Source organism: Struthio camelus, chromosome 20 (assembly GCF_040807025.1).
Source record: "Struthio camelus isolate bStrCam1 chromosome 20, bStrCam1.hap1, whole genome shotgun sequence".
Classification (NCBI taxonomy): domain Eukaryota; kingdom Metazoa; phylum Chordata; class Aves; order Struthioniformes; family Struthionidae; genus Struthio; species Struthio camelus.
This window is the reverse complement of record NC_090961.1, coordinates 3,870,753-3,892,706: the sequence shown is the minus strand read 5'-3', so window position 1 is coordinate 3,892,706 and position 21,954 is coordinate 3,870,753. Positions and strand designations below refer to the sequence as shown.

At 52.8% G+C, this 21,954-nt stretch overlaps 1 protein-coding gene across 1 annotated transcript; it reads right to left on the bottom strand.

Moving 5' to 3' along the window:
* Positions 1-1,726: 1,726 nt before the first annotated feature.
* On the bottom strand, positions 1,727-16,308 carry DIPK1B (divergent protein kinase domain 1B). Its single transcript, XM_068914271.1, has 5 exons — positions 16,177-16,308; positions 13,415-13,549; positions 11,435-11,542; positions 10,580-10,756; positions 1,727-9,514 (listed from the first exon to the last, which is right to left on the bottom strand). Exons 1-5 carry the CDS (start codon positions 16,237-16,239, stop codon positions 8,702-8,704), a joined length of 1,296 nt encoding a protein of 431 aa, XP_068770372.1. The 5' UTR covers positions 16,240-16,308; the 3' UTR covers positions 1,727-8,701.
* Between the last annotated feature and the right edge of the window lie 5,646 nt (positions 16,309-21,954).

Genomic DNA, 21,954 nt, shown 5'->3' with positions numbered 1-21,954 from the left:
CTCTGAAAAATCCTTTGAATTTGTGTCTTACATCAGTTTTTCTTGCTCTTAATTCCTTTCGATATCTGTGTTTTTCAGATAGAAAACTCTGAAGGCAGATGTCCCAGAAGACGTTTTCACAGAACAAAGGTGAGGTTTTTTGAACCTATATGATACAAGGCATGTGAGTTTGGCTGGAGCTTTTACGCTTTACTAACATCTTAACAGCTTAACACACAGAACAGTACTTTCTCCATAAAGCTCTTTGTTAAACTTGTGTTGAACTCGGTCTTGCCCTGTGCTTACCTCCTAATTCTTGCTTTCAAATACCAGTCTAGGTGTAACATAGATGTAGCCTCAAGCAGTTTTGTAGGGATAAATTGTAGAATTTCAGGGTTCCCCCCCCCCCCTTGCTGCAAACTGCAGAGGAAGAGGGGTGAAGCCATGAAAGCTTGTCTCACGTTCACTTGTTAGGTACCATAGATGAAAAAGCCTCTGAGTAAGCAACGTGTTTTGACCCCAGATCTAGAGGGATGCTCTTACAGTTAAGAACTCATCACAGTGGAGAGATTGAAGCTATTTCAAGCTTCTTGCGTATTGTATCTGATATCTTTATGGAGGAATGGCAGACTTCAGTATTCTTCATTGTAATAGTGCTGAGTCCTCAGAAGTTTTGCTGTTTTGACCTGTTAATGTCATTAAGGGGGCAGAGATGAAGGAGCTTCCTGTGCCTGAAGCTTGCAAGTGCTCAGACATTAGTAGCTTGACATGCTTTCTATGCATGCCTCTTTCTCCAGAGAATCAGCGGAAGATGGAACAAGTTTCCTTTGAAATGCAGTTAAAAGGATGCCAATTTTTAACTGCATCAGGACAAGGTCCTTTCCTTTTTTGTAGGGATAAATAGAAGTGACAGATCTATTCTTGAACTGTTTAATCCTATTTTTGCCATCCCTTGTGGCCTGCAAGACATTCTTGCTTGCTGCCTATTCTGTCTGTGGAATGGGGATAACATGCCTCTGGAGTTTTGCGGGGATTAACATTATGTAGATACCAAGAATTGCACCTGGATGTGGAGGAGGCAGGGGAAACAGATACTTCTGTTTGTTGTTTCAAAAGTACTGGAGTGAGGTAGAAGCAGTTGGGTGTGGATTTAGCATATGAAGGAAATAGTACCCTCTTTCTAAAATTTTTGTAACTACTCTTGACTCTCAAAAGTGCTGAGCGAGTTTGGCTAAAAGGTGCAATCAACAATTCAGTCATTTTATGTATGACTACATAATTTTAAATTAGAGTGAATCTTCTGAAGTAAATCCTTAAAATAGTGCTTGCTTTTGAAGGAAGAAAAAAAAAGAAAAAAAAAACCTTTTTCCTTCTTACAGTTACATTTGAGAGCAGGACTGAGTTCTTCTGGAACTTGCTTCAAGTGTTGAAGGTAGGCATTACGTCATTTCTTGGAAACCTGCTCAAACCCTAATGTGTTACCAAAACAATCTATGTTAGGGGACAGGTCCTTGGGCTGACACACCTTGTCCCTCTGACTTCTTAAAGAGACTTGGACAAATTAAATACTTGCTACTGGTGACGTGTTAAATGCGTAGCTGTGAAAAGAACTTAAAATTCAATATTCTTTCACCTTCTTTGCTCACAAAGGCCTACCTTAGGAAGAATGTTTTCAGGTTCATCCATTCAGGTAGTGCAGTAATTTTTAGTCCCCTCCCCCCCAAAACCAAACCAACGAACCAAAGACTTATGATCTTTAAAATATTTGTAAGCAATCTTTAAACACTCTTCTGATGAATTTCTTCATTTCTCATGTGCATGTTATTTCTCAGCTTCCAAAGCTCATCCTTTTAAGGGCGGCAAATGTCAGTGAGTCAGAGCTCCTGTATTCTGAAAGACAAGTAATGAAGACAGAGTTTTGGTTTTGTAAATGTATAGTTTTATATAAAGGGTAAAAGCTCATATAAATGAACTTAGAATATCATCAGGTCCACGCTCTGAGAATGAGAGCAGCTGTCTTGGCAAGCCAGTGAACAAGTTGCATGTTAGTGCTACCAGCAACTCTTTGGCCAGACACTTGATCGTTCAGTTAAGTTCAGCTGCTGTTTTAGCTCTGTTGCCCAAGGCAGGCAGTGATGAGACTTACCTATTAGTAATTGTTGCCCTGTTGAGGCATAAATATGACTGCAGCGTTGTATTTCTGTCGGGGGAAGCAGAAAGGAAGTATAGGCTTTTTTGTAGTTGCTGTTCTCCAGGAATGGATGTAAAGGCGTTTATAGCAGCTAAACAAAATAGCCAAATTGTGTGTATGAGAGCTGGGTGGAGGGGAAAAGAGTGTTTTTATTTTAGGAACTTTTTTTTAGATGTTAAAGGTGACAAACCAGAGGTTAATTAGAAGAAAAACACTTCTTAAGTCTTGGCACATGGAAGATCAAATTAAATTGATGCTAGTGAACGATACAACAGGCCTGATGCTAAGTTACTGAACGTTTCTTTCGATTGTCTCCACAATGAAGTTCTGTTTTAATCAAGTAGACACCTTTGCTGAGAGCCTACACTTGTATATGTTGTAAAGTGCCCGAGCTATTTATCAGAAGAGGTCTCATATTACCATAGTTGGACGCTGCATGCTACTGAAAGTGTTGTGTCACAGACTCAGCCTGCAATGAGAGACGATGTCTTAGGCCTGCGAAAGAAAGAAAAACGTGAAGAGATTGATGTTGGTAATCCAAGCAAAAAAAGATATGCCAGAACCTGAAGTCTTTTTAACAGTAAAGTTAACCTTCAGTAAATGCAAAAGTGGAATGTTTTGCCCTGTTCCGCAAGAAATCTATCTTCCTCGTGGGTCAAATTCCAGCAGGTAACACAGCAGACAACATAGCAAAAATACAATTCAGCAGTGTTGCTTCTTTAATTGATTTCTGCTGTGTTGATGTGCTAGCCTACTGGCAAGGAAACTTGTCCTCCAAGACAGCGAGCCTTTAGGGAGCAAAGGTATCGATGTGTTGTAATGCTGTGTGTCACTGTCCTTTTTGGGGTGATGTAGTACGCATGGGCCTCTGCTGCGCTGGTGTTATTGAAACAAGTAGCGAGAGAGAAAAGCTGTGGCTTCACGTAGCATTCTGAAACTCTGGAAAGCTTTGCACTGACTAGCCTGACAAAAATCTGGCAGCGTTAAATGGTGGAAAATGTTCTCATTAAATGGGCATTGTGAGGGCTAAAGGTGTCATTAACCAAGCGGGTAGCTGCTGGCTGCAAAATGAGCCGTTTAATTGGGAAAAGTCACTGCCTAACAGCACTGGCTTTGGAAAAGAATGCTAATAAGGTTTTGGGGCATATGGTTATGCAAAGAGGCATGTATTAAGATGCAACTGCTCCATTTTCATTTCCTGTCTTTTTTACCCTGAAATATATATTTGATTTTTTTATCAGCCTTTACTCAAATCAAGGGTGTCCTGCAGAGGTAGTGAGTGCCTAATGAAGCTTTTTAAAACTTTGATAGGTTAGGCATAGCATGTTTGTTAAAATCTTCCTATTTGGCTCACTGAATGGCTTCCTAAGATGGCTGCTAGCCATCTTTCCAAGACCGAGCAACCATCTCACGCTATAAATATTACTTTACTGAAAGAATTACCTGGCTTTCAGCTGTAGAAAAAATGAGTTTTTTGAAGTAGAAGTGGTCTTGAGAGAGAGAAAGGAAGGAAAAAAAATCTTTGTGCACGTTAACTTGACCCTTTACAGTTTAGAACTGTTTTATGTTGTAGCTTTGAACACTGGAATAAACAGTTTTTCTACCTTTTACTTGATTTGCCAACAAAAATGTAAATACCTTGGAAAGCACTAGGTCAAAACTCCTGTGTTGAGATTTTACTTTGTATGAGAAGCTTTTTCTGTAAGTGAAAGCATTGTGAGGAGCAGTATTTTGCAGCAGACTCTGAAGTAGTTTGATGCCCAGTAAGTCAAGCAGAACAGTTACAGAAATGTAAAGAATAATTATCTACATCCAGTCTCAAGATACAAAGGGAAACTTGAATGGTTGTTTTGGGTGACACTTGCATTAAAATAGTGACCTGATGTTTAGCTAATGGGTAAGGAGAAATTCAAAGGTGTGAAGTTACAAGTCCCTCTGTTCTTGAGACTTAATGTACTAGAGCCTGAAGCAAAATGAAGTAAGTTTATGATGAGCAAAATACCACGAGCTCTCCCAGAGGCTGGCAATCTACAAAATGCTGTCATTCCTATGGCTTGCACAAAAGTCTTATGTAACTGCTACTTTACTTGAAACTTTTATTGGTATGGAATTTATGGGGATGGAATAAGTAGATGCTGCAGGAAGGAGCCGATTTGGGCTCTAATAGATTTTGGTTTCTATATCTGCAAATTTCATATTAATTTAGTGTCCATTTCAGGTTGTGCATTGAGGATTTTTTTCAGGGATAAGGCCATAAAAGCCGTTTCCTCTTTGTTTCTTATTAGAGTTCTTTACAAGCCGTTATATCACTGCTTATTTTAATGTGTGGATTCCAATAAAGTTTCCTGTACAGGAAAACAGGAGTACAATGAAAGAATTGAAATGCACCCTAGACATAAGTGTTGCAAAGATTCACCTATAGCACAATTTAGAAAATTTAAATGCTTTGGAATTAGAGAAGACAAAATATTAGTAATGGTATAGAAGAAAAACTAGGTAAGCATGTGTACTAAGAAAAACTGCAAGTGTAGCTTCTCTTGAATTTAAAGTTCCCTTTGAATTCACAACGGTTGTAAAGGGAGGGAGAGCAGTTTCCCATACGGATACTGCTGAATTTGAGGTTCTGCATCAGAGTCGCTTTGTAGCTGCCTGGGGCTTTCCTGCAGCCAGAGGAAGTTGCATAATGAAAATAAGGGATGGAGTAGGCAAAGGATTTGCTTCTGTCCATCACGCCTTAGAGCGGTCAGGTTTTCCTCCTTATGTCGTTGCTCAGCACAGAAGTAACAGTGTTGATTCTCGGAATGGCCCTCTTACTGATACAGGCCGTGAAGAGGATTTGGATTTACAGCCTGCTCCTTGGTGTTTGTTTTTTTGAAGTGAGGCAGTGTGCATACTACTGTTTTCTTAGTGCTATTCGCCTTCTGTCACCGTTCTAGGTCTTGGTCCACGCAAATTTTTAGAACGCTTAATCTTCCACGGACTGCAGCGAATTGGGCCAGTGCAAGTTAAAGCAATGCAATGGTTCTGGACTGAAGGGAATTGCCCCTTAAAGCATCCCTGTGAATCATGATAACCAAGCCCAGCTAATGACTTTCATAAGATGAAGCTGATTTTAGGAGACTTTTTCCTTTGGGTTGTGAAAATCTTTTGACAGTCCCACAACAAACCTGATTTACTTCATCAGTTAGCTGATAATGTTGCCTCTGAAATTAAAAGCTAGTCTTTGTCCTGACTAGCTACAATGTCTTTGTTCAGATACGGTGCTGTAGTGAACAGCAGGTGTCTAAATGGCATGGATTAATTGCTGCTTAGTATTGACGTTTATTGTTAAAATTTTGATGACTATTGAAGTTATTTTCTAACATCCTGAGACTTTTTTTATTTGCAGATCATGCCACGAGTTAGAATTTCTAGCAAACCTGGCTACAGAGAAAGAAATGGTTAGCGGTGTCTGCACTTGAAGATTCCTAAAGTTGCTGCTTTTCTCATGCATGGGTTCAAATAAACTCCAACACTACAGCCAGTGAAAGTGCATGTGATGTTGCTTGAGTGTCAGAATATTTGCTGCAACCTGTGTAGTCAAATGTCAGCTTAAAAAAATTAGAGCTGTTCTGCCCCAAGTGTCCTTTCTACTTTTGCTGTGCTCCTGCTGAATATGCCTGAAAAGTTGTAATCTTTCCCTTCTCCTAGTAATGTCAGCTCCTACACTGTTTTCACAGCCAGATTGTAGCGTACTTTTGTGTCTACTGGTGTTTTTTCCACGCTGCTAAGAAGAGTTTTTAAAAAGCAAAAATGGACTAAAGATGCTACCTACAATAAGTCTGAAATGATTGTGCTTGTGTTTTTGTAGCACCTCAAGTAATCAGTTTTAACCATTCTAGTATTTAGGACTTTTCTTAGTGTGTGAGAACCGTTTGTGTTTTGGCGTTCAGCAGTGAAGGGTCTAAGTTCTGCTTAAACAGTGAAAGGTGGAAGCTCTGCTTCTTAACCTCGCTCCCTTTCTAATGCTCTTGAAATCTATTAAACTATTAAAGCAACAGCCTCTCTGAAGATCTGGTTGTCAGTCTTTTGGTGTTCTGACTCTTCCTCTTTTCCCCACTAATGTGGGAAGTCTGGAGGAGACATGAGTGTAAAATAGCTTTACCCTTGGTCATTTTTCTCCCATGTTGTAGAGTAGCTTATAAACCATAAGCATGTGTTCAGAAACACTTGTGCTTTTTATTAGTGAGAGACAAAACTCAGTTTTGTTTTCCAAATGCAAAGCCAGGATGTGTGAGTCAACAGTCTGATTTTTGAGAGTGTCAGTCTGGTGCTGCTATTAGGGTGTTCACATTAATGACATGGAGGGTAATGTGACAGATTTTTGACACTTTTGGCAATTTGAATAAAGCTGTCTTAACCAGCTCTATTTAGTACATTGATTGTCTCTCTCCTTGAACTTCATGTTTTCATCAGAGATGCTTAAAGAGATGTTGATGTTTAGAATTATGTGGATAAGCAAGGGGCATGTTTGTTTTTCCTCCATCTTTCTGGCTGCTTATCTGCTGCTTTGTCTAATTATATCGCTTTTGGGGCGGGGGAATAGTGGAGGAAATTAAATGTAGAGGGAGTGCCATTTATCTGGGGGAAAAATCGACAACAGGATTTCAAACATAGAAACTAGAGGACCAAAAATAACTTTCTGGAAAACCTGAATGGGAGGGTTTGGAGTGGTTTAAGTTTCTTTTTCTAATAGCAGAAGAAAATTAATTTGTCAGTAGAGCTAGTTGCCATGGGAATAGAGGACAATAGAATGAAAGCTATTGTAGCTACATGTATTGTTAAAAATTCCAGTGTTCGCCCTTCACCCAACAGTCCCTCTGCAAGCTGGCAAATGAACTGATAGCTGCATATATCAGTCCAGCTCCCAGAGGTGGAGTCTTCACTGACTCTTCCTCTGCAGCGCTAATACGGAATTAAAGGCGACTCAGATGGTCCTGCCGTCCTTCAAAACAAACCCTAAAGATGCTCAACCTTACCGTAGAGGAATTATGTTGGAAAGCTGATTCCTCTGTGGGAAGCAAGCTGCAATGGTTCTGTGCTAGATTTAGAGCACCGTTGACATTAAAACATTTCCTCCATAAATAACCATGAGAGGTAATGATGATCCTATAGAACTAATAGGAGGGAATACTGATATCTCTCCTCTAAAGGGCTCATAAGTTTGCAGCCATGACATTAAAGATTGCCTTCAGAGGCTATATATCCTGTCCGACAGATTTTTTTTCTGTTTCTCAGTGATTGTCTGTCAGATATACGCTCTACTTCACTAAGCAATTGGCAAGAGCACCGGCATATGGTCCAACAGCAGGAATACAATTGTGCTGGGAACAGGCAGCAAGCTCATGGCAATTTACGTAAACTCTTCCTCTCTACCCATTGTTTTAAAAGGTTGAAGAATCGAACATTTAAAGGAAACCAACTGCAGCTAGAGACCAGCTAATATTTATCCAGCCAAATGAGGAAATGTCTCGGTATCTGTGGAAAGGTTGCCTGGAAATTTATTTTAATAATGGGAGAAGCAGTGGATTGTTGTGGTATTAATCTTTAACCTCTGCAGTGAAAAGCCTAGCTTAATTTTAAGAGAATTAAATTAGAGGTAGACTTATCCCTGAATGGCTGACTTCGTATTGTGCAAAGTAACTTGGAGCATATATGGTAACCTGTCAGAATTGTTTCTTGTTGTAGCCCTTAGTTTTCCTGTAGCTGCTCTTGCCTTATATGCTTTCAAAACAGACCCATTACATGGAATGGCTTATACTGTCTGGCAGACAATTTCATGCTACAAGCAGAAGCAGCTGGGTGGGGAAGCTCCTTTAAACCATCCCATCGCTGCCATGGGGTCAGGCGCTTAACAAGGAACGAAACATTTGCCAGGATTCTCTTGTATGGAAAAGTCAGCTTATCTGCTTCCTAAGTTACAGCTGGATCTTATGGTGAATGACTCGGACACTTTTAAGTAGATACTTTTGGGTAGGGAAATCTACCTTCTCTTTCAGATCACAAGAAAGTTGGTATTTAAAAGGCTGCTGTTGTGCTATTGATGTACTGGTGTGATTCACGAAAAAGCTATTTATTTACATCAGATGTTCATCAAAATAAGATGTGACAAGTACAGCATGAATGATTCATTCTCATCTTTCTGTACTGCTTTCCTGTTAATCAAGAACCAGTAAGACGCATCCATCTGGGCTCTGGTTCCTCGTCTCTTCCTGTGTCATCTTCTTCCCCCAAGCCTATTCAGCCAGGCTCTGGGCACTTGTGCTCTGCAGCACGCTCTTGCTGACTGAAAGCGCTGTTTCAATGATTCTGCTGGGTGGTCTAAGTCATGATGTTTTGCTCTTCATGAAGGAGAAGGGGCTGCAGCTATGCTGAACTCCTTGTGTAGGGTGTTTTTCTGTGGGGGAGAGGATGGAGAAATAGGCCTTTGACCCTTGGCTGGACTTTACCCGAGGACTTCAGATTCTAAACTCCAGGATTGTGCTTCTCGCTTTAGGAATATTTGGTGTTTGAAATCTTCTTCCAAAGCAAGGTCTTGAGGTTGTTCAGCACGAGGGAGTGATGAACTTCCATCTGGCTAGCCAAGCCACTGAGGGTCATACAAGTTCGGAGCTGCTTCTGCAGCTCTTCTTTCAAATCGGGTGGTGCTCCGTACAGCAAGTAGTCCTGCAGCAACCCACAGACTTTAGCCAGGTTGGGCTGCACCATATCACTTTTGCACTGCTTCATGAGTTTGTCACAAGTTGCCATACAGTCCTTCCCATAGGTGCAGTCCACGTTCTGCTCACAGTGACGTCCCTTGAGGAAACCTCTGATTGTCATCTCTGTTGCCACCTTTCTCAGATTGACCATTTTGAAGTCGTATTTGTCATTGTAGCCCACGTTCTTAAAGCTGGTCTCGCAGATGTAGAAGTTCCCATATGTCCCATGGAATATCTCCTCCACAAACTCCAGAAGGCCAATGGCAATTTTTGCCCGCCTGGGCCATGCTGGTGCAAACCACTGGTGGATGAGTCGGTGGATGACTGAAGGCAGTAGTGACTGGAGGAAGTGGGGGACATCTGTTCCGTAGAGGGAGTTGTGGGGGATCTTCTCTGTGATGTAGAGATCCCCGCAGTGCCCGAGGAGTTTGGAAGTATGTTCTTTCTCGTGCAAGGAGAGCATGAGAAGAAATTCATTGAGCTGAAGTAGTGCCCAGATGGATTTAGCCTCTGCTAAAGACACTTTCCCATCTCGGTTCACATCTGCCATAGTGATGATCTGGCTCACCAAGGCTGCAAGAGACGTCTGATCTCCTAGGTTGGACTGCAAACACAATAAGAAACGGCATCAGGCCCTTTAAGCTTTCTACGTTCAGGCTCAATATCGTGAAAATGAATTGAGGAAGCAAAGAATTGAGTGCTTGGCTCGGAGGAAGACAGAATAGCCACAGTGGTAAAACAGACTTTGTGTTCTGTTACAGCTGGACTAGTTTTGCTCCAGCCTAATTGTAGCAGCCTAGGGGCTGCTCTAAACCCGATGGGAAAAATCCTTTTAGAGCACATACTGGGCAGGACGTAGCCTAGCAGTTACAGCTGGCCTGAGATGAGGCTGAATCTGGCTCTCCTCAGAGCCTCGGATTTACATGACGTTATCACTGTAATAGAAACCCTGTGCTAAGGGCAGAGAGTACATGATACTGCTTAGGGAAAGGGGCTCAGCTGCAATTCAGAAACTTTGAAGTGTGAGACCATCGCTTTGCCAGTGACCCAGGCCCGGCAGGCCCTGCCATCGGCAGCAGGAGCAGCACAGCACGCCCCGAGAGCTGGGGCTCCTGGGCTACCGCGCGTGGTCTGGCCTCTTGAAAGATCACTCGCTTTTATAACGGAGGGCTTATCCTGCTCTCAGTCCTGTTGACAGAGAAACCTTATTTTTGCCACCCTGTTGTTCCCTGTGTCGCCTGTATTATACTGCATCATTGTGGCCGTTTGAGCTCTGAATGCGTTTTGTACAAGGAGTAACTTGCAGCGGCTCTTGGCTTGGAACGCTCCCTGGCGTTGCAGGGCCTCCCACGGTTTGGTGGATAAACTTTGCTGTGCGTGGATGTCGCTCACGGCCGCAGGACAGCAGCCTCCAGGGCTACTGACGACGGAAACCTTGCAAATAAGCGTTCCTATGCAAGAACAAAGTTTCTTCACGGCTAATCAGGTACTTGCTCTGCAATACCTCATCAGGAGCCATATCCTGCATCCACCCAGCTCTGACCAGAGACCTCTGGCCATAAAAGCCCTTATTTAAATGGAAGGGAAGCTGGGTTTAGCTTAGGCTCTTTACTACTAGGAAATAGCATTGCAGGTCTTAAAGGCTTCTGGAGGGATTTGCCACACTGACCTTCAGGAAATTCAGGAGCATTTCTTTGAACTCGTCCATGGATGTCCCTCGTGTCGGTTTGTCAAAGAGAACCACATCCCTCCTGGGCACAGAATCCGGGTTGCTGTCTGCCTTTAAGGCCTCTTCAATACCACATTTGATAATCACCTCTTTCTCCTTCCAGAGCCCACTGTAAACCTACAGCAAAGGAGAGAGAAACAGTAAAGACAGGGAAAACAAAAGCAAACGAAGACAGGAGGGAGCAAAGCGCAGGAGATTTCTGGCCCCAGGACACCGGGCCCGCAGCCTTGGAGACTTCTGCCTGCAGGGCAGGTTCAGCGAAGGGAAGGGCTGTACGCCTACCTCGCTCTGCTTGCGAGCGTCTCTCCCATCCGGTGTGCAGAAGTAGGGGAAAGACAACGGGCGCCGTGGCTTTAGAACCTCGTTACGGCCTCTCTGCCTGGCCAGCGGATAGCCAAGGGCTGGGGAACGCGTGCTGCGCTCCAGGAGGGCACGCGTGAGCTAGGGCGCCATCCAGCCCGGCAGCAGGTTTGCACATGGCCTGAGTCGCAGGGCATCTCCTTTCCGTCTGCTGCGCCAGCGCTGCAAACCCAGCTGAACAAGCTGGGCAGCGCTGCAGCTCCGGGCGAACAGCAGCCCAGGAGGGCTTTGGGAAGAGCCCGCTCCAGCTCTTCCAGGCAAAAGACCTGTGTGATACGGGATGAGGAACAGGAGTGGAGGTGGGCAGAGCTTGGCAGGTACCTTTTTTTTTTTTTTTTTTTTTTTTTTTGGCGACTGCATCCATCTCATGTAGCTAGTTGATCTCCCTGGAGGGGGAGAGACAGTTTTGCCCAGGCGGCCGGCCAGGTTACCTACCTGCTGCGTGGGAGAGGAGGAGAGGCAGCGCTGGAAGCGGAGGGTGTGCTCCTCACACAGGTCTTTGCATGTCGAGCCAGAAATGATTCCTTTCTTGTACTGGTCGCACTGGGGAGAGGAAGGCAGAGAGAAGAATTCAGAGTGGTGGTGGGGGGGGGGGAGATGAAAGGGGGTGATCCACGATACAGTCTCAGTCCCACAGCTTTTGAGCTGGGGGACTTTTGAGCCCCAAACACACCCCAGGGCCAGGGTGGATGTGAGCCTCTGTCGCGCTTCCCTGTCCTGCCTGTTGCGTGACCCCAGTGCAACGACAGTCTCCCTCCGGTTCTGCTGCAGCTGGACTTACTCGGAGATGGAGCTTGAAACAGCACAAACTCTCTTGGCCTCTTTTGCTGGTGTTCCCTAGCGGACATCCATTCACTGTTTTAAGAAGTTCTGTTGCGCCGCAGAGCTGCGCTAAATTAGTAAATGCAGCAGCACTGATTAGCACATGAGCTGCTCAAACCCTGGGAAGCGGCGCAGGCCCTGGGACAGCTAATGAGTAAATAAACAACTAGTTTTAGGTGCACTTAGAAACCATCTTGCAGTCTACTCAAGGGAGACTGATGACTTCTGGAAGTACATTTGCCTGAATTATTTGTTACCAGTGCCAGAAATTAACAGTTAAGATGGCAATCGGTGGGCAATTACACAAACTCACACATTTCCCTTGTTGTTTCTTGATTTACTTTATATATTTGACAGCATTTTGTTTCTCATCAATGTCACTGCATCCCTGGTGAGCCTGTTTCCTTTGGTTTCGTGCAAGTTTTTCATACAAGAGAAAAACACCTTTTAAAACCGGCACTTCGGATTGCAAAGCCACGCAGGCTGTTGGGAGGCAAGCGCAATTTCTGCAACTGCTAAAAAGTTATTTTGTTCCTGGGATTTTGAGGTTCTCTAGGACAGAGGGGTTGCACGTGGCACTGCTGCAACTTCACTTGGGGGTTTGCTGCAGGTCCGGCTGCCTTTTGGGATCACCCGGTGGCTCCAGGGCCAGCCAGCTGCTGGTGGGTGACTTCTCCAAACTCCCTTTTGCAAAAGAAATCCCAGCCCCAGGTCTCCTCTGCCCCAGGATCCAAAGATGTAGCTCACAGCTGACCATGGAGCAAGGGTTTTAACAGAGGAGGCAAGGAGAGACGGGTCTCCCGGTGCCCCCGAGCCGCAGCAGCACCTGCGGCCGATGGGACCAGCTCTGTCGGGGGCGGCTCGGAGCCTTTAAAGCAGTGGGGCTGCACTGCAGCATCCCTGCTCTTCTTTGCCGGGGAGCTCTTGTTTTCTGCTAGGGGATTTGGGGCGGGGGGAGGCTTTCAGCTTGAGCAAACAGGCTCTACTTCTTTCTATAGGCCCAATGCTTTATCACCGCTATTGAGCGTGGGGAAGGCGTCCCGTCCCGTGCTGCTGGGGGAGCCTGGGAGGGATTCGTTGCTGCCTGTGGGTGCTGCAACCCCGGCGGGTGCCGGAGGAGCTGCCAGGGCGGCAGAGCAGGGTCGGGGCAGGCTGCTCGGAGGGAGCCCCGGCCCCGGCTCGCGGTGGGGCCGGCGCTGTTCTCCCTGCACACGGATCCCGCCGTCGCTGCCTTGACTTTGCAGCTTCATTTCCACGGACCAGCCTGGACGTTAATTTGCCAACAGCTGCCTGGCCCGGCGCGCTTCCCTCCGGCAGCTCATTAAATGGCTTTGCCATCGCCCTGATGAGACGAGGTCGCCTCTCCGGTCTGCCAGCTCCGCGCGACGCGGGAGGACGTCGGCGGGGCGAACGGCTCGGGGAGGACAACCCTCGGCCCGGCTTGGGGGCACGATGCAACGCTACGGGCTGCCCTTCGCGCCCTCCCTCCAGCCCCGAGGCGCGCCACGGCCTCGGCCGCTCTCGCCTGCTCCCTCCGGCCCGTCGGCGAGGCGTAAGAGAGGCCGGGGACGCGGGCGCCGCGCCATCACTCACGATGATCATCCGGCAGACGTGGCCCCGGCAGAGCTCCGAGTAGGACGAGTAGTGCACGTAGGCCACCCAGCTGCCCACGAAGATGCCCAGCCACGCAACGCACAGGTATTTCACTTTGATGCCGGGCAGGCGGCTCTGGAAGAGAAGGGGAACGCGAGTGAAGGCCGGGGCTCTGGGCGAGTCGTCCCCGGCCGCGGCCGCACGTCGGCACGCGTTGGCCGTTCGCGGCTGCTCTCGGCGCGGCGGGGAGGCCGCAGGCGCTGCGAGCCTAGCCCCGGCCTCGGGGAAGGGGACTTTCGTCTCCCTCTGTGTCCCCTTTGGCCTTGCCGCTTGCTCAAGGGCCGGCGTTTGTCCGGGCCGGGGGGTTCAAGGGAAGCGCAAGTCCCCACAAGGATTTTTTTTTTTTCCCCTCTAAAAACCAATTTGAGCATTGGTGGAAACTTCAGCCTTTTTTTCTTTTATTATTTATTTATATATTCACCAGTCTCTTATGCAACTCCTGCTGCAAGTAGGTCACTTAAAATTCCCTAAAAGCAGGGAGCTTGCAGTGCTGGCTTCGCAGGAGCCGGCTGAACCGCTCGGCTCCGCGGGGCTGGGGGCCGCGCGCCCGGCGATGGCACCGCACGCCAGCGACCGCCTGCCCTTCGGTTTGTCGGCCCGGCTTGCCAAAGGCTCGGCTTTTGCCCCGAGGAGGCCCTTCTCTCGCGGTCGCCTGCCGCAGGACCCTCCTAGTTTTGCTGGCGTCTGGTTCAGGGAGGAAAAGCGCCGTCCTCCCCGTCCCCGCTCTGCAGCTCCTGGACCTGGGCGGTCCCGGCTGGCTTCGGGGCGCTCGGAGCCCGCGTGAACGGGCCGCTCGGCTTGCCCAGGCCCCCGGGGACAGGGCGTCGCGGCGTCCCGCGGGGCTGGGGCTGGGCCGGGGGGCGCGGGAGGCTCCCCGCCGTCGCTGCGGGGAGCCCCCCGGGCAAAGCCCTCGCTTCCCGGCAAGGGCTCTTTCAGTAGCAGAGACACCTCTCGGGGGTGGTCAAGTCCCGGAGGGACCAAAATGTCCCTTGTTTTGCTTAGTGAAGCCAAGAATCCATCCCGCTCCCAGGTCGGAGGGGGGCCCAGCACGTGCAGCGTCACGAGTTGTTCCCCCCGCTTGTTCTCAGCAGGGTGACGGGCAGGAGACCTTGGGGGGGGCGAGAGCCGGGCAGCTCCCCTGCAGGCAGTCGCATCCCGTCTGCCGTAACGGCGCTCGTTCGTCTGCTTTCGCAGAGGGCAGGAGCCGGTCCCGGGCACCGCAGGTCTCCTGCCTGCAGCCCGCCGGACGGGTGCTGCTCTGCGAAACGATGCTCCTTTTTTTGGCTGGCGCTCGCTTCAAAGGCAAAACCAACGGAGCGACGCAAAAACGTGCTCCGTCTGCGCTCTTGCCGGCAGCTCCCTGCGCCCTGCCAGGGGCTGCTGGCCGCGGCCGCTGCCTGCGCGCCGTCTCCTCGCCGGCAGGCGCTGCGCGGGGACGGCGGCGAAGCCCTGCCCGGGGATGCTGTTTCACCGCAGGTCCCGGCGGTCTGGGACCGCGCCAGAGCTGGCACGCTCCACAGGACGGTTTAGCACGACCGTCATCTCGCTGCCGCCGCGCATCCGTGCGGGCGATCCCCATGCGAGGGGGATCCAGCTCCCAGGCCACGCTGACGCCGACACGAACCGGCTTCCCCGTCCCGCCAGGCCCTGCTCGCTGTCCCGCCAGGCCCCTGCCGCTGGCACGGCTCCACGGCGATTTACCCCACGCATCAGTGCACACGAGCCAGCCCAGGCAGGGGCTCTTCAGGCCTTTTTTTCCAAGGTTTTCTTGAAAGCTGCCAGCCTGCTGTGGCGGCTCAGCAGCCAGAGGCCCGTCGGCAGGCTCTCCGCTCAGCCCCACGGCCACACCGGCCCGTCCGGCAGCACGGCCATCCCGGCATCCAGCAGAGCTGAGCCGCCGCTGCGGCCCCCAGCCCCGTGCACGGCGCTCCGGCTGCACGCACCGAAGCGTTGGCTGGCCACGAGCTCTGCCTGCAGCTTCCCCGGCTTCTGCCTTTGTGTGCTGTGCCTCCGTCGTCCCTCTGCAAACCAGGTCCCGCATCTCCCCGCTCTGCCCAGAAACCCCCTCTGTCTGATCGTGCCCTGAGCCTGGCGCAGCAGGGCTTTCCCCGGGAGAACCCCTGTGGCCCAGGAACTTCGCAACACTCTGGCTTTCTCATCCCTTCGCTGCAGAGGAAACACCCAGGCCGGCAACCCCCCGGCCCGGCACTCAGCTCCCCAGGAGCTTTCCTGCAGCGCGGTGGGGACATGGCTCCTCTCGCACCAGGAAAGGGTCGCCCACCCCTCCGCAGCCCCCCCAGCACTGCGCAGCCCCGCCGCCCTCCACCAGCACCAGAGAAGGGAAGGGAGGAGAAGGGGGGGGGGGGAATGAAAAAGAAAGAAGAAAAGCAAGAGAGGGGAGGGAGTCGTTCTTGCTGCTGCACTGCTGCATTGGCTTGTGCATTTATTTATGCAGGGCTGATTGATGGACTCCGCTCGCGCTCTAGGGGCAGCGCGGCTCCCCCCGGCGCGGGGAGCGCTGTCCAGCTGCGGCTTATGCAACCGCTCCGCGGAGCCGCTGCGGCGCGGCGCGGCGCGGTGCGGACCCGCCGCGAGGGTGCGGGTCCCCCCGGCGGGCCGGGCCCGGAGACGACGCCGCCGCCGCCGCGGGTGCGCGCCCGGTGCGCGGCCGCGGAGCCCCCCGCGCCGCCGCCGCCGCCTACCTGCAGGCCCGGGGAGAGGGGGCAGAAGAGCACCAGGTGCACCAGCCGCCGGATCCTCCGCATGCTGCGAGCGCCCCGCGGCCGCGGGCCTCAGGCGCCGGGGCGCATGGCCGGGCCGGCCGCGGCTCCCGGCTGCCGGCGCTCGCACCGCGGCCGCGGCGATGCGATGCGATGCTCGGCGCGGCCCGGTGATGCTCAGCACGGCCCGGCTTGGCCCGGCCCGGCCCGGCCCGGCCCGGCCCGGCTCGGCTCGGCCCGGCCCGGCTCGGCTCGGCCCGGCTCGGCTCGGCGCACGCAGCACAGCCGCAGTTCGGGGGAGGCGGGAGCGGCGCTGGCAGCGCCGGCTCCGCGGCGGGGAGGCAGCGGGAGGGTCCGGCCGCCGCCGCCGCCCCGCCCCACGCGGGGTCCCGCCCCCCTCGCGGCCACCCAGGATTTCACCTCGCCCACTGATCCAACCCTGGGGATCCTCACCCCAGCCGCAGGCTCACCCCACGGCCCCGGGGTCCCACCCGGGATCCTCACCCCAGCCGCAGGCTCACCCCACGGCCCCAGGGTCCCACCCAAGAACCAACTGACCGGGATCTCACCCCACTCGCAAGCTCACCCTACGGCCCAGGGGTCCCACCCGGGATCCTACTAACCGGGATCCCCACTCCACTCGCAGGCTCACCCCACGGCCCAGGGGTCCCACCCAGGGATCCTACTAACCGGGATCCCCACCCCACCCACAGGCTCACCCCACGGCCCAGGGGTCCCACCCGGCATCCCACCCAGGATCCTACATCACCCAGGGATCCCAAACGGGATCCCACCCCACCTGCAGTTCACCCCACCGCCCAGGGATCCCCCCCAGGCTCACCTCCCTTGGGGATCCCACACGGGGGTCCCACCCCACGTGAATCCCCCAGCCCCAGGGACAGGGGAGCTGGTCCCCAGCGCCACCGTTGTGCCCTGCCGCGTCACCTGAGGGCTGGCTCCGTGGCAGAGGGACGAGGGCCAGGAGAACTGCCACGGCCTTGGCCGGGCCCTGGAGATCCTGGAGGAGAGGGGGATTCGCGGAGGCGCGGATCCTGCGCGGTCGAGGAGCTCTCATAGCTGCGGCTTTACTCAGAGCTGCTTCAGGGTGTAACCTCGTCTGCACCAGCCAGCCTGCGCGTGTGGCCGCACGGTCGGTGTCCTCGCGCTGAGATCTGCCCTTTCTTTCTTTCTTTCTTCTGGATCTTAAAACCGAGCAGCAGCAGCAGCAGCAGCGGTTTCTGCCCGCGCTGTTTGCATTGCGTTTGGGCAAGGAGACCTCGAGGCGAGACAGGGACTGCTTTGTGCTCGGCACCGAGCAAACGGGCCCGGGATGGTCTCTGGGCCAAGGAGTTTGCAGTAGACATAGACGAGACAGAGCAAGGGGGAAAGAGAGATGGCACAAACGTGGTAGGAAATGGCCTGGGGAGGTCGCTCCTAAGGCTGTTTTTAAGCTAATTCCTTGCTTGCTGTTATCAGCATTTCAACTGATCTATTTACTCCCTGTTCTTGGTTTCAACCGCTTACTCCCATTGGGATTTGGCACAAAACACGCTGGTTGCTTTGCCTTTCGCACCGAGGGGTTCCCAGTCGGTGTCACACCCAGGGACTAACTCGCAAAAGGCTTTGCAGCTCTGCGATCTTATCGGGGCGCTACATGCTAATTAGCACAACAAACCTAGCCAAAGCAGCCCAAACGCTGCCGCTTGTCCGCAGCCTTCTTGCAACAGGGGAAAGATTTCTCCTGCTATCACGTTGTGCCAAGCCCAGCACAGCGCCGCGACCGCCGCCTTTGGGGCTGGACAAGGAGACGTTGCTCACAGGGTCGTTTGAGGCGCGGGGCCCTGGTTAACAGTCGGCTAATCTGTCTGCAGCGCCCGTTTGTGCAGGGCTTTATGTTCCGCTGGTGATTCGCTGGCGGCTTATTTTTAGTTTTAAGTAGCCCAGTAAAAGAGAGAGTCCCTGTGATTTTGTTTTGTTTTGTTTTGTTTTTTTTTTAAATGGGGGTTTTGGTTGGTTTTGGAAAACGGCGGGGACAAGCAGATGCATTGCGGGGTGCCTGGGTGGAAACGCCGGGCGTTAATGGGAGAGGGGGTGCCGGGGGGGCGCGCTGCTGCGGCGCCCTGCTTTCCATCGCAGCCACGGAGCAATAGCTCTTTCCTTCCTCCCCGTTTCCTTTGTGCCGTCACAGCCCTCTGCTCGGCTGGGATCTGCCTCCCGCCGAGCCCTCCTAACGCGATTAAGCGGTGAGCTGCGTTTCGCTGCTCGTACTGCCGGGCGGCCGAGCCGGGCCGGTGGGCGGCGGGTGGCCGAGCTCGCGCCGGGCAGGCAGGGCTGCGCCCTCCTTAGGGACCTGCTGGCTTTAGGGACGGGATGGGAAATGGCGAAAGCTCGGAGAGGCTTGAATTGCCACGGATCTGCGCGACGGGGCTCTGTAATGAACATTCGGGGCGGATTGGCCGGAGAATCTAATTAGGAATGAGCAGACCTTCCCGAGCTGTAATACGCCAAGTAATTAAGTGATTAGTATTGATCGTTGGAATGCCTAATGAGCAGTTATCACTGAATGATTAATTAAACCAATCAAAAGAGTAATAAAAATTCTGCAGGTGTGATTATGTCTTATATCCGACGAGGCGGGGCAGCGGGCTCTCTCCCCGCGGCGCCTGTCTCCCGTCTGTCTCCCGTGCACGCGGCGGCGGCCGGGGACGCCAGCGTTGCTGCACCGCTGCCGCGGCCTGGGCTGTCCCCCGCACGCAGGACGGCACCTCTCCCCTTCCCGAACCCCCCCGCGCTGCCTCCGGAGCGGCTCCGTGTGCCCCAGAGGCGAGGGAAGGCCATCACCCAGGGAGCGGGACCGGCAGCATCCTTGCTGCCAATAGCTCTTTATCTCCTCCGTGGTGAGAATCTTTCACTCGCACCCTTGATTAACAGGTTTAAGTTTCTCCTGGGTCACTCAGTCCACAAAAGCCCTGATAAGCTCGGATAAATCAGCTCCCTGGCGCATGCTCGCCTGTGGTCGCTCTGCAGCCGTGCGGTGGCTCTCCGCACACGTCCCTGGAGGGGTTGCACGCCAGCAGGACGCAGGCGCTCTCAGGGGATCGGCAGACACACGTGCACCCAGGCATCCCCCGAGGAAATGGGTGCCATGGGTGCGTGCTGGGTGGCACGGAAGCCTTGGGGAGCTACTGAAATCCACAGACTTTCTGCAGCTCTACTGAGATAACGGTCTTAGCTCGCCCATAATATTTACTCCAGTGTATTATAATGTTATTCTCTATTGAATAAATTATCCTGCAAGGTTGTGCTAACAACCACGTACAGAGTAGCCCTTTCTCAAGGACGAGGACCTCCATCCATCCCTTCATCCCGTGCCACAGCGGCCGCTCTTTGCCCTGTGCCTTCCTCTAGGTGGGGACGTGAGCAGCGCCTGACAAGGCGGCCGGCGGCTCGCTTGCCGCGAGATGCGGTGGCAGACGGTGTCCCCAGGCTGCGGCTTCGCAGGGCGGTGGGGGAGATGGTTCAGATCCTGGCCGTGGGGGTGGCGTGGCAGGGGTCTCAGAGCTGGGGCCGGCCAAGGGCTGGGGCTCGGGGCCGTCGCTCCGGGGACGATCCAGGCCTGCTTCTGTGGAGGGTTTAGTTGTCATGTTGGTTCAGGATATGATAACAGCCCCCGAGAGCAGCAGTTTAAGGCTAACTAGCTTACTGCGAAGTTCCAGAATAATAACAAAAGCAAACAAACATTATCAGGATTCCAGTCAAACCAATGGGAAACCCAGGTATCCAGCAGTCCCGAGCTAGGGTTAATATCTAGGTGTGCAATTACTTACAAAACCGCAGCTACTAGGCAAGTTTGCAGCAACCAGAGCGTGGTTTCTTTGGGCAAGTGACTCGGACCAGCCGATGGGCTGGGGAATCCAAATTCCCCGGTCGGATTGGTCTCTTTTGTTTGTTGGGTCGAGGAAGCACTGTCTAGACTCCTCAGCCCATTATCACCTTGCTGCATCCTTTCGGAGCATTTTCCCCTTCTGGGGTTTTGCAGCTCTTTGTGCATAAGGTCCTTTGTCACATTTTGGCTGTCAGGAGCGAGAGCATCATGGTTTTGTGTGGATGCTAGACATGTGATTACAGCATGAGCCTAGAGCGGATTTACGCTGGCCTATGCAGGGGACCAAATCAGTGCACAGGACTCTCGTTGAAGCCCTGCCGGTCCAGATGGGGACGCTGCCGAGGGGTGGTGGCTCCATCCTGTCGCCGCCTGCGAGCGGAAGGGGCGAAGCCACCCTCTGCGGAGTGCGCGGGGGGCAGAGTCGCCTGGCAGGGATCGCCCCGGCTCTCGCCGTGCCTTGCGAGACCGGCTGCCAGTCCTGACGGACAAATGCTTTGTGCTGATGGTATAAAACCTCGGCGTTTGCAGCCACGGGCCAGGCTCAGAGCGGGAGGAGCCGCGGGGGGAGCCCGGGGGATGCCGAGCGGGGCGCGAGTATCCCTGCAGAGCGTGAGCGACTCCAGCATCAGACCCAGGCCTGGCTCCCAGAGCAGACCGATTTCTGCCCCGGGGGCTGCGGTTCCCCCCGGGGGCCCAGCGGTCCCAGGGCCCTGGCACAGATGAGGGGATGAGAGATCCGAGCTCTAATGCTCTTTTCTGTGCAGCCTGTAAGGGTTTGAGGGTGATCATCTGCACTTCCGGCATCGCATCCACAGCTGGCTCTGCACAATGCCGTCAGCTGCCGCTGCCTGCCTGACGGGCCCTGATGTGGCTGAGCGCAGCAGTTATAATTAGAAATGCTAATCAGCGCTTGTGTTCCTGGCTTGACAGCCCTGCCACCCCCAGTGCAATCTTCCCTCCGGTCCGTCCCGCGCTCGCCCCTCTCCAAACCCCTGCAAAGTGCAACGGAGCGCTGCAGAACTAGCTGGGTGCTGGGGCTCTGCTCGGAGCGCTCAAACAAAGCTGCCCCCCACCCCGGGGCCCCACACCGAGCCGGTTATCCTTCGGGAACGCCAGGCCTCCGAGCGGTGTGCGGGACCTCATCCGCTCCCGCAGCCATCCCGGTCCCCCAGCCCGGGGGGAAGCCTCCGAGGGGCCGAGGCCGGTGCCCTTTCCCTCTCCGGTTTCCAGCCAGCGTTTCTGCCCTTCACCTTCCCCCGGAGAGCCCCGGCACCTGAAACACGGCGGGAGGAAGAGTAGCATCCCAAGGGCTTCGCTGCAGGCCGCGGCAGGGCTGACGGCCAAGGGTGGTGGCTGCGGCGGGTGCTGCGGCCGCTCTGCCAGCCTGGCGCGCTCATTAGGATTTTTGTCACGTGCCAAGCACAGGCTCTTCCCAGCCGAGGAGAAAAACGAGCTTGCAAAGGAGCGTGGACCAGGGGGCTGAGCAAGCCGATCCCCGAATAGGCTTAGCTATTAGGGAGTTAGTCATCGTCATGGCTTGTGCTAGGACAAACAACCCAGGGGATTCCTCCCTTGCCGGTGCCCACAGGCAGCTCCTGCCAGCCTCATCCCACCGCGCAGGCTCCCAGTCTCCTCCGAAGACGGAGCCCCCAAGCCAGGGCGCTCTTATTCCTGCAAGAGCCAGGACAGGATTTGCTCCCAAGGTGCTCGGCTAAGAAGGTCGCCCACGGAGACACACGCAGAGCAGAAGGCACGGGGAGCGCTGACGTGCGCAGCCATGACCCCACAGACTAACCCGCGGGCGTGCTCGGCTGTCCCTGCAGCCGTGCTGGCCTGGCCCGGCTGTCCTGCCTGCTCCGTGGCCGCCCCAGGTG

Coding starts and splice junctions, on each gene's coding strand:
- DIPK1B (XM_068914271.1), bottom strand. CDS start 16,239: ATGCGGAGGATCCGGCGGCTGGTGCACCTGGTGCTCTTCTGCCCCCTC. Junction 11,543..13,414: donor ACGTCTGCCGGATGATCATC/GTGAGTGATGGC, acceptor TCCTCTCCCCAG/TGCGACCAGTACAAGAAAGG. Junction 9,515..10,579: donor TGCTCCTGAATTTCCTGAAG/GTCAGTGTGGCA, acceptor TTGTGTTTGCAG/TCCAACCTAGGAGATCAGAC.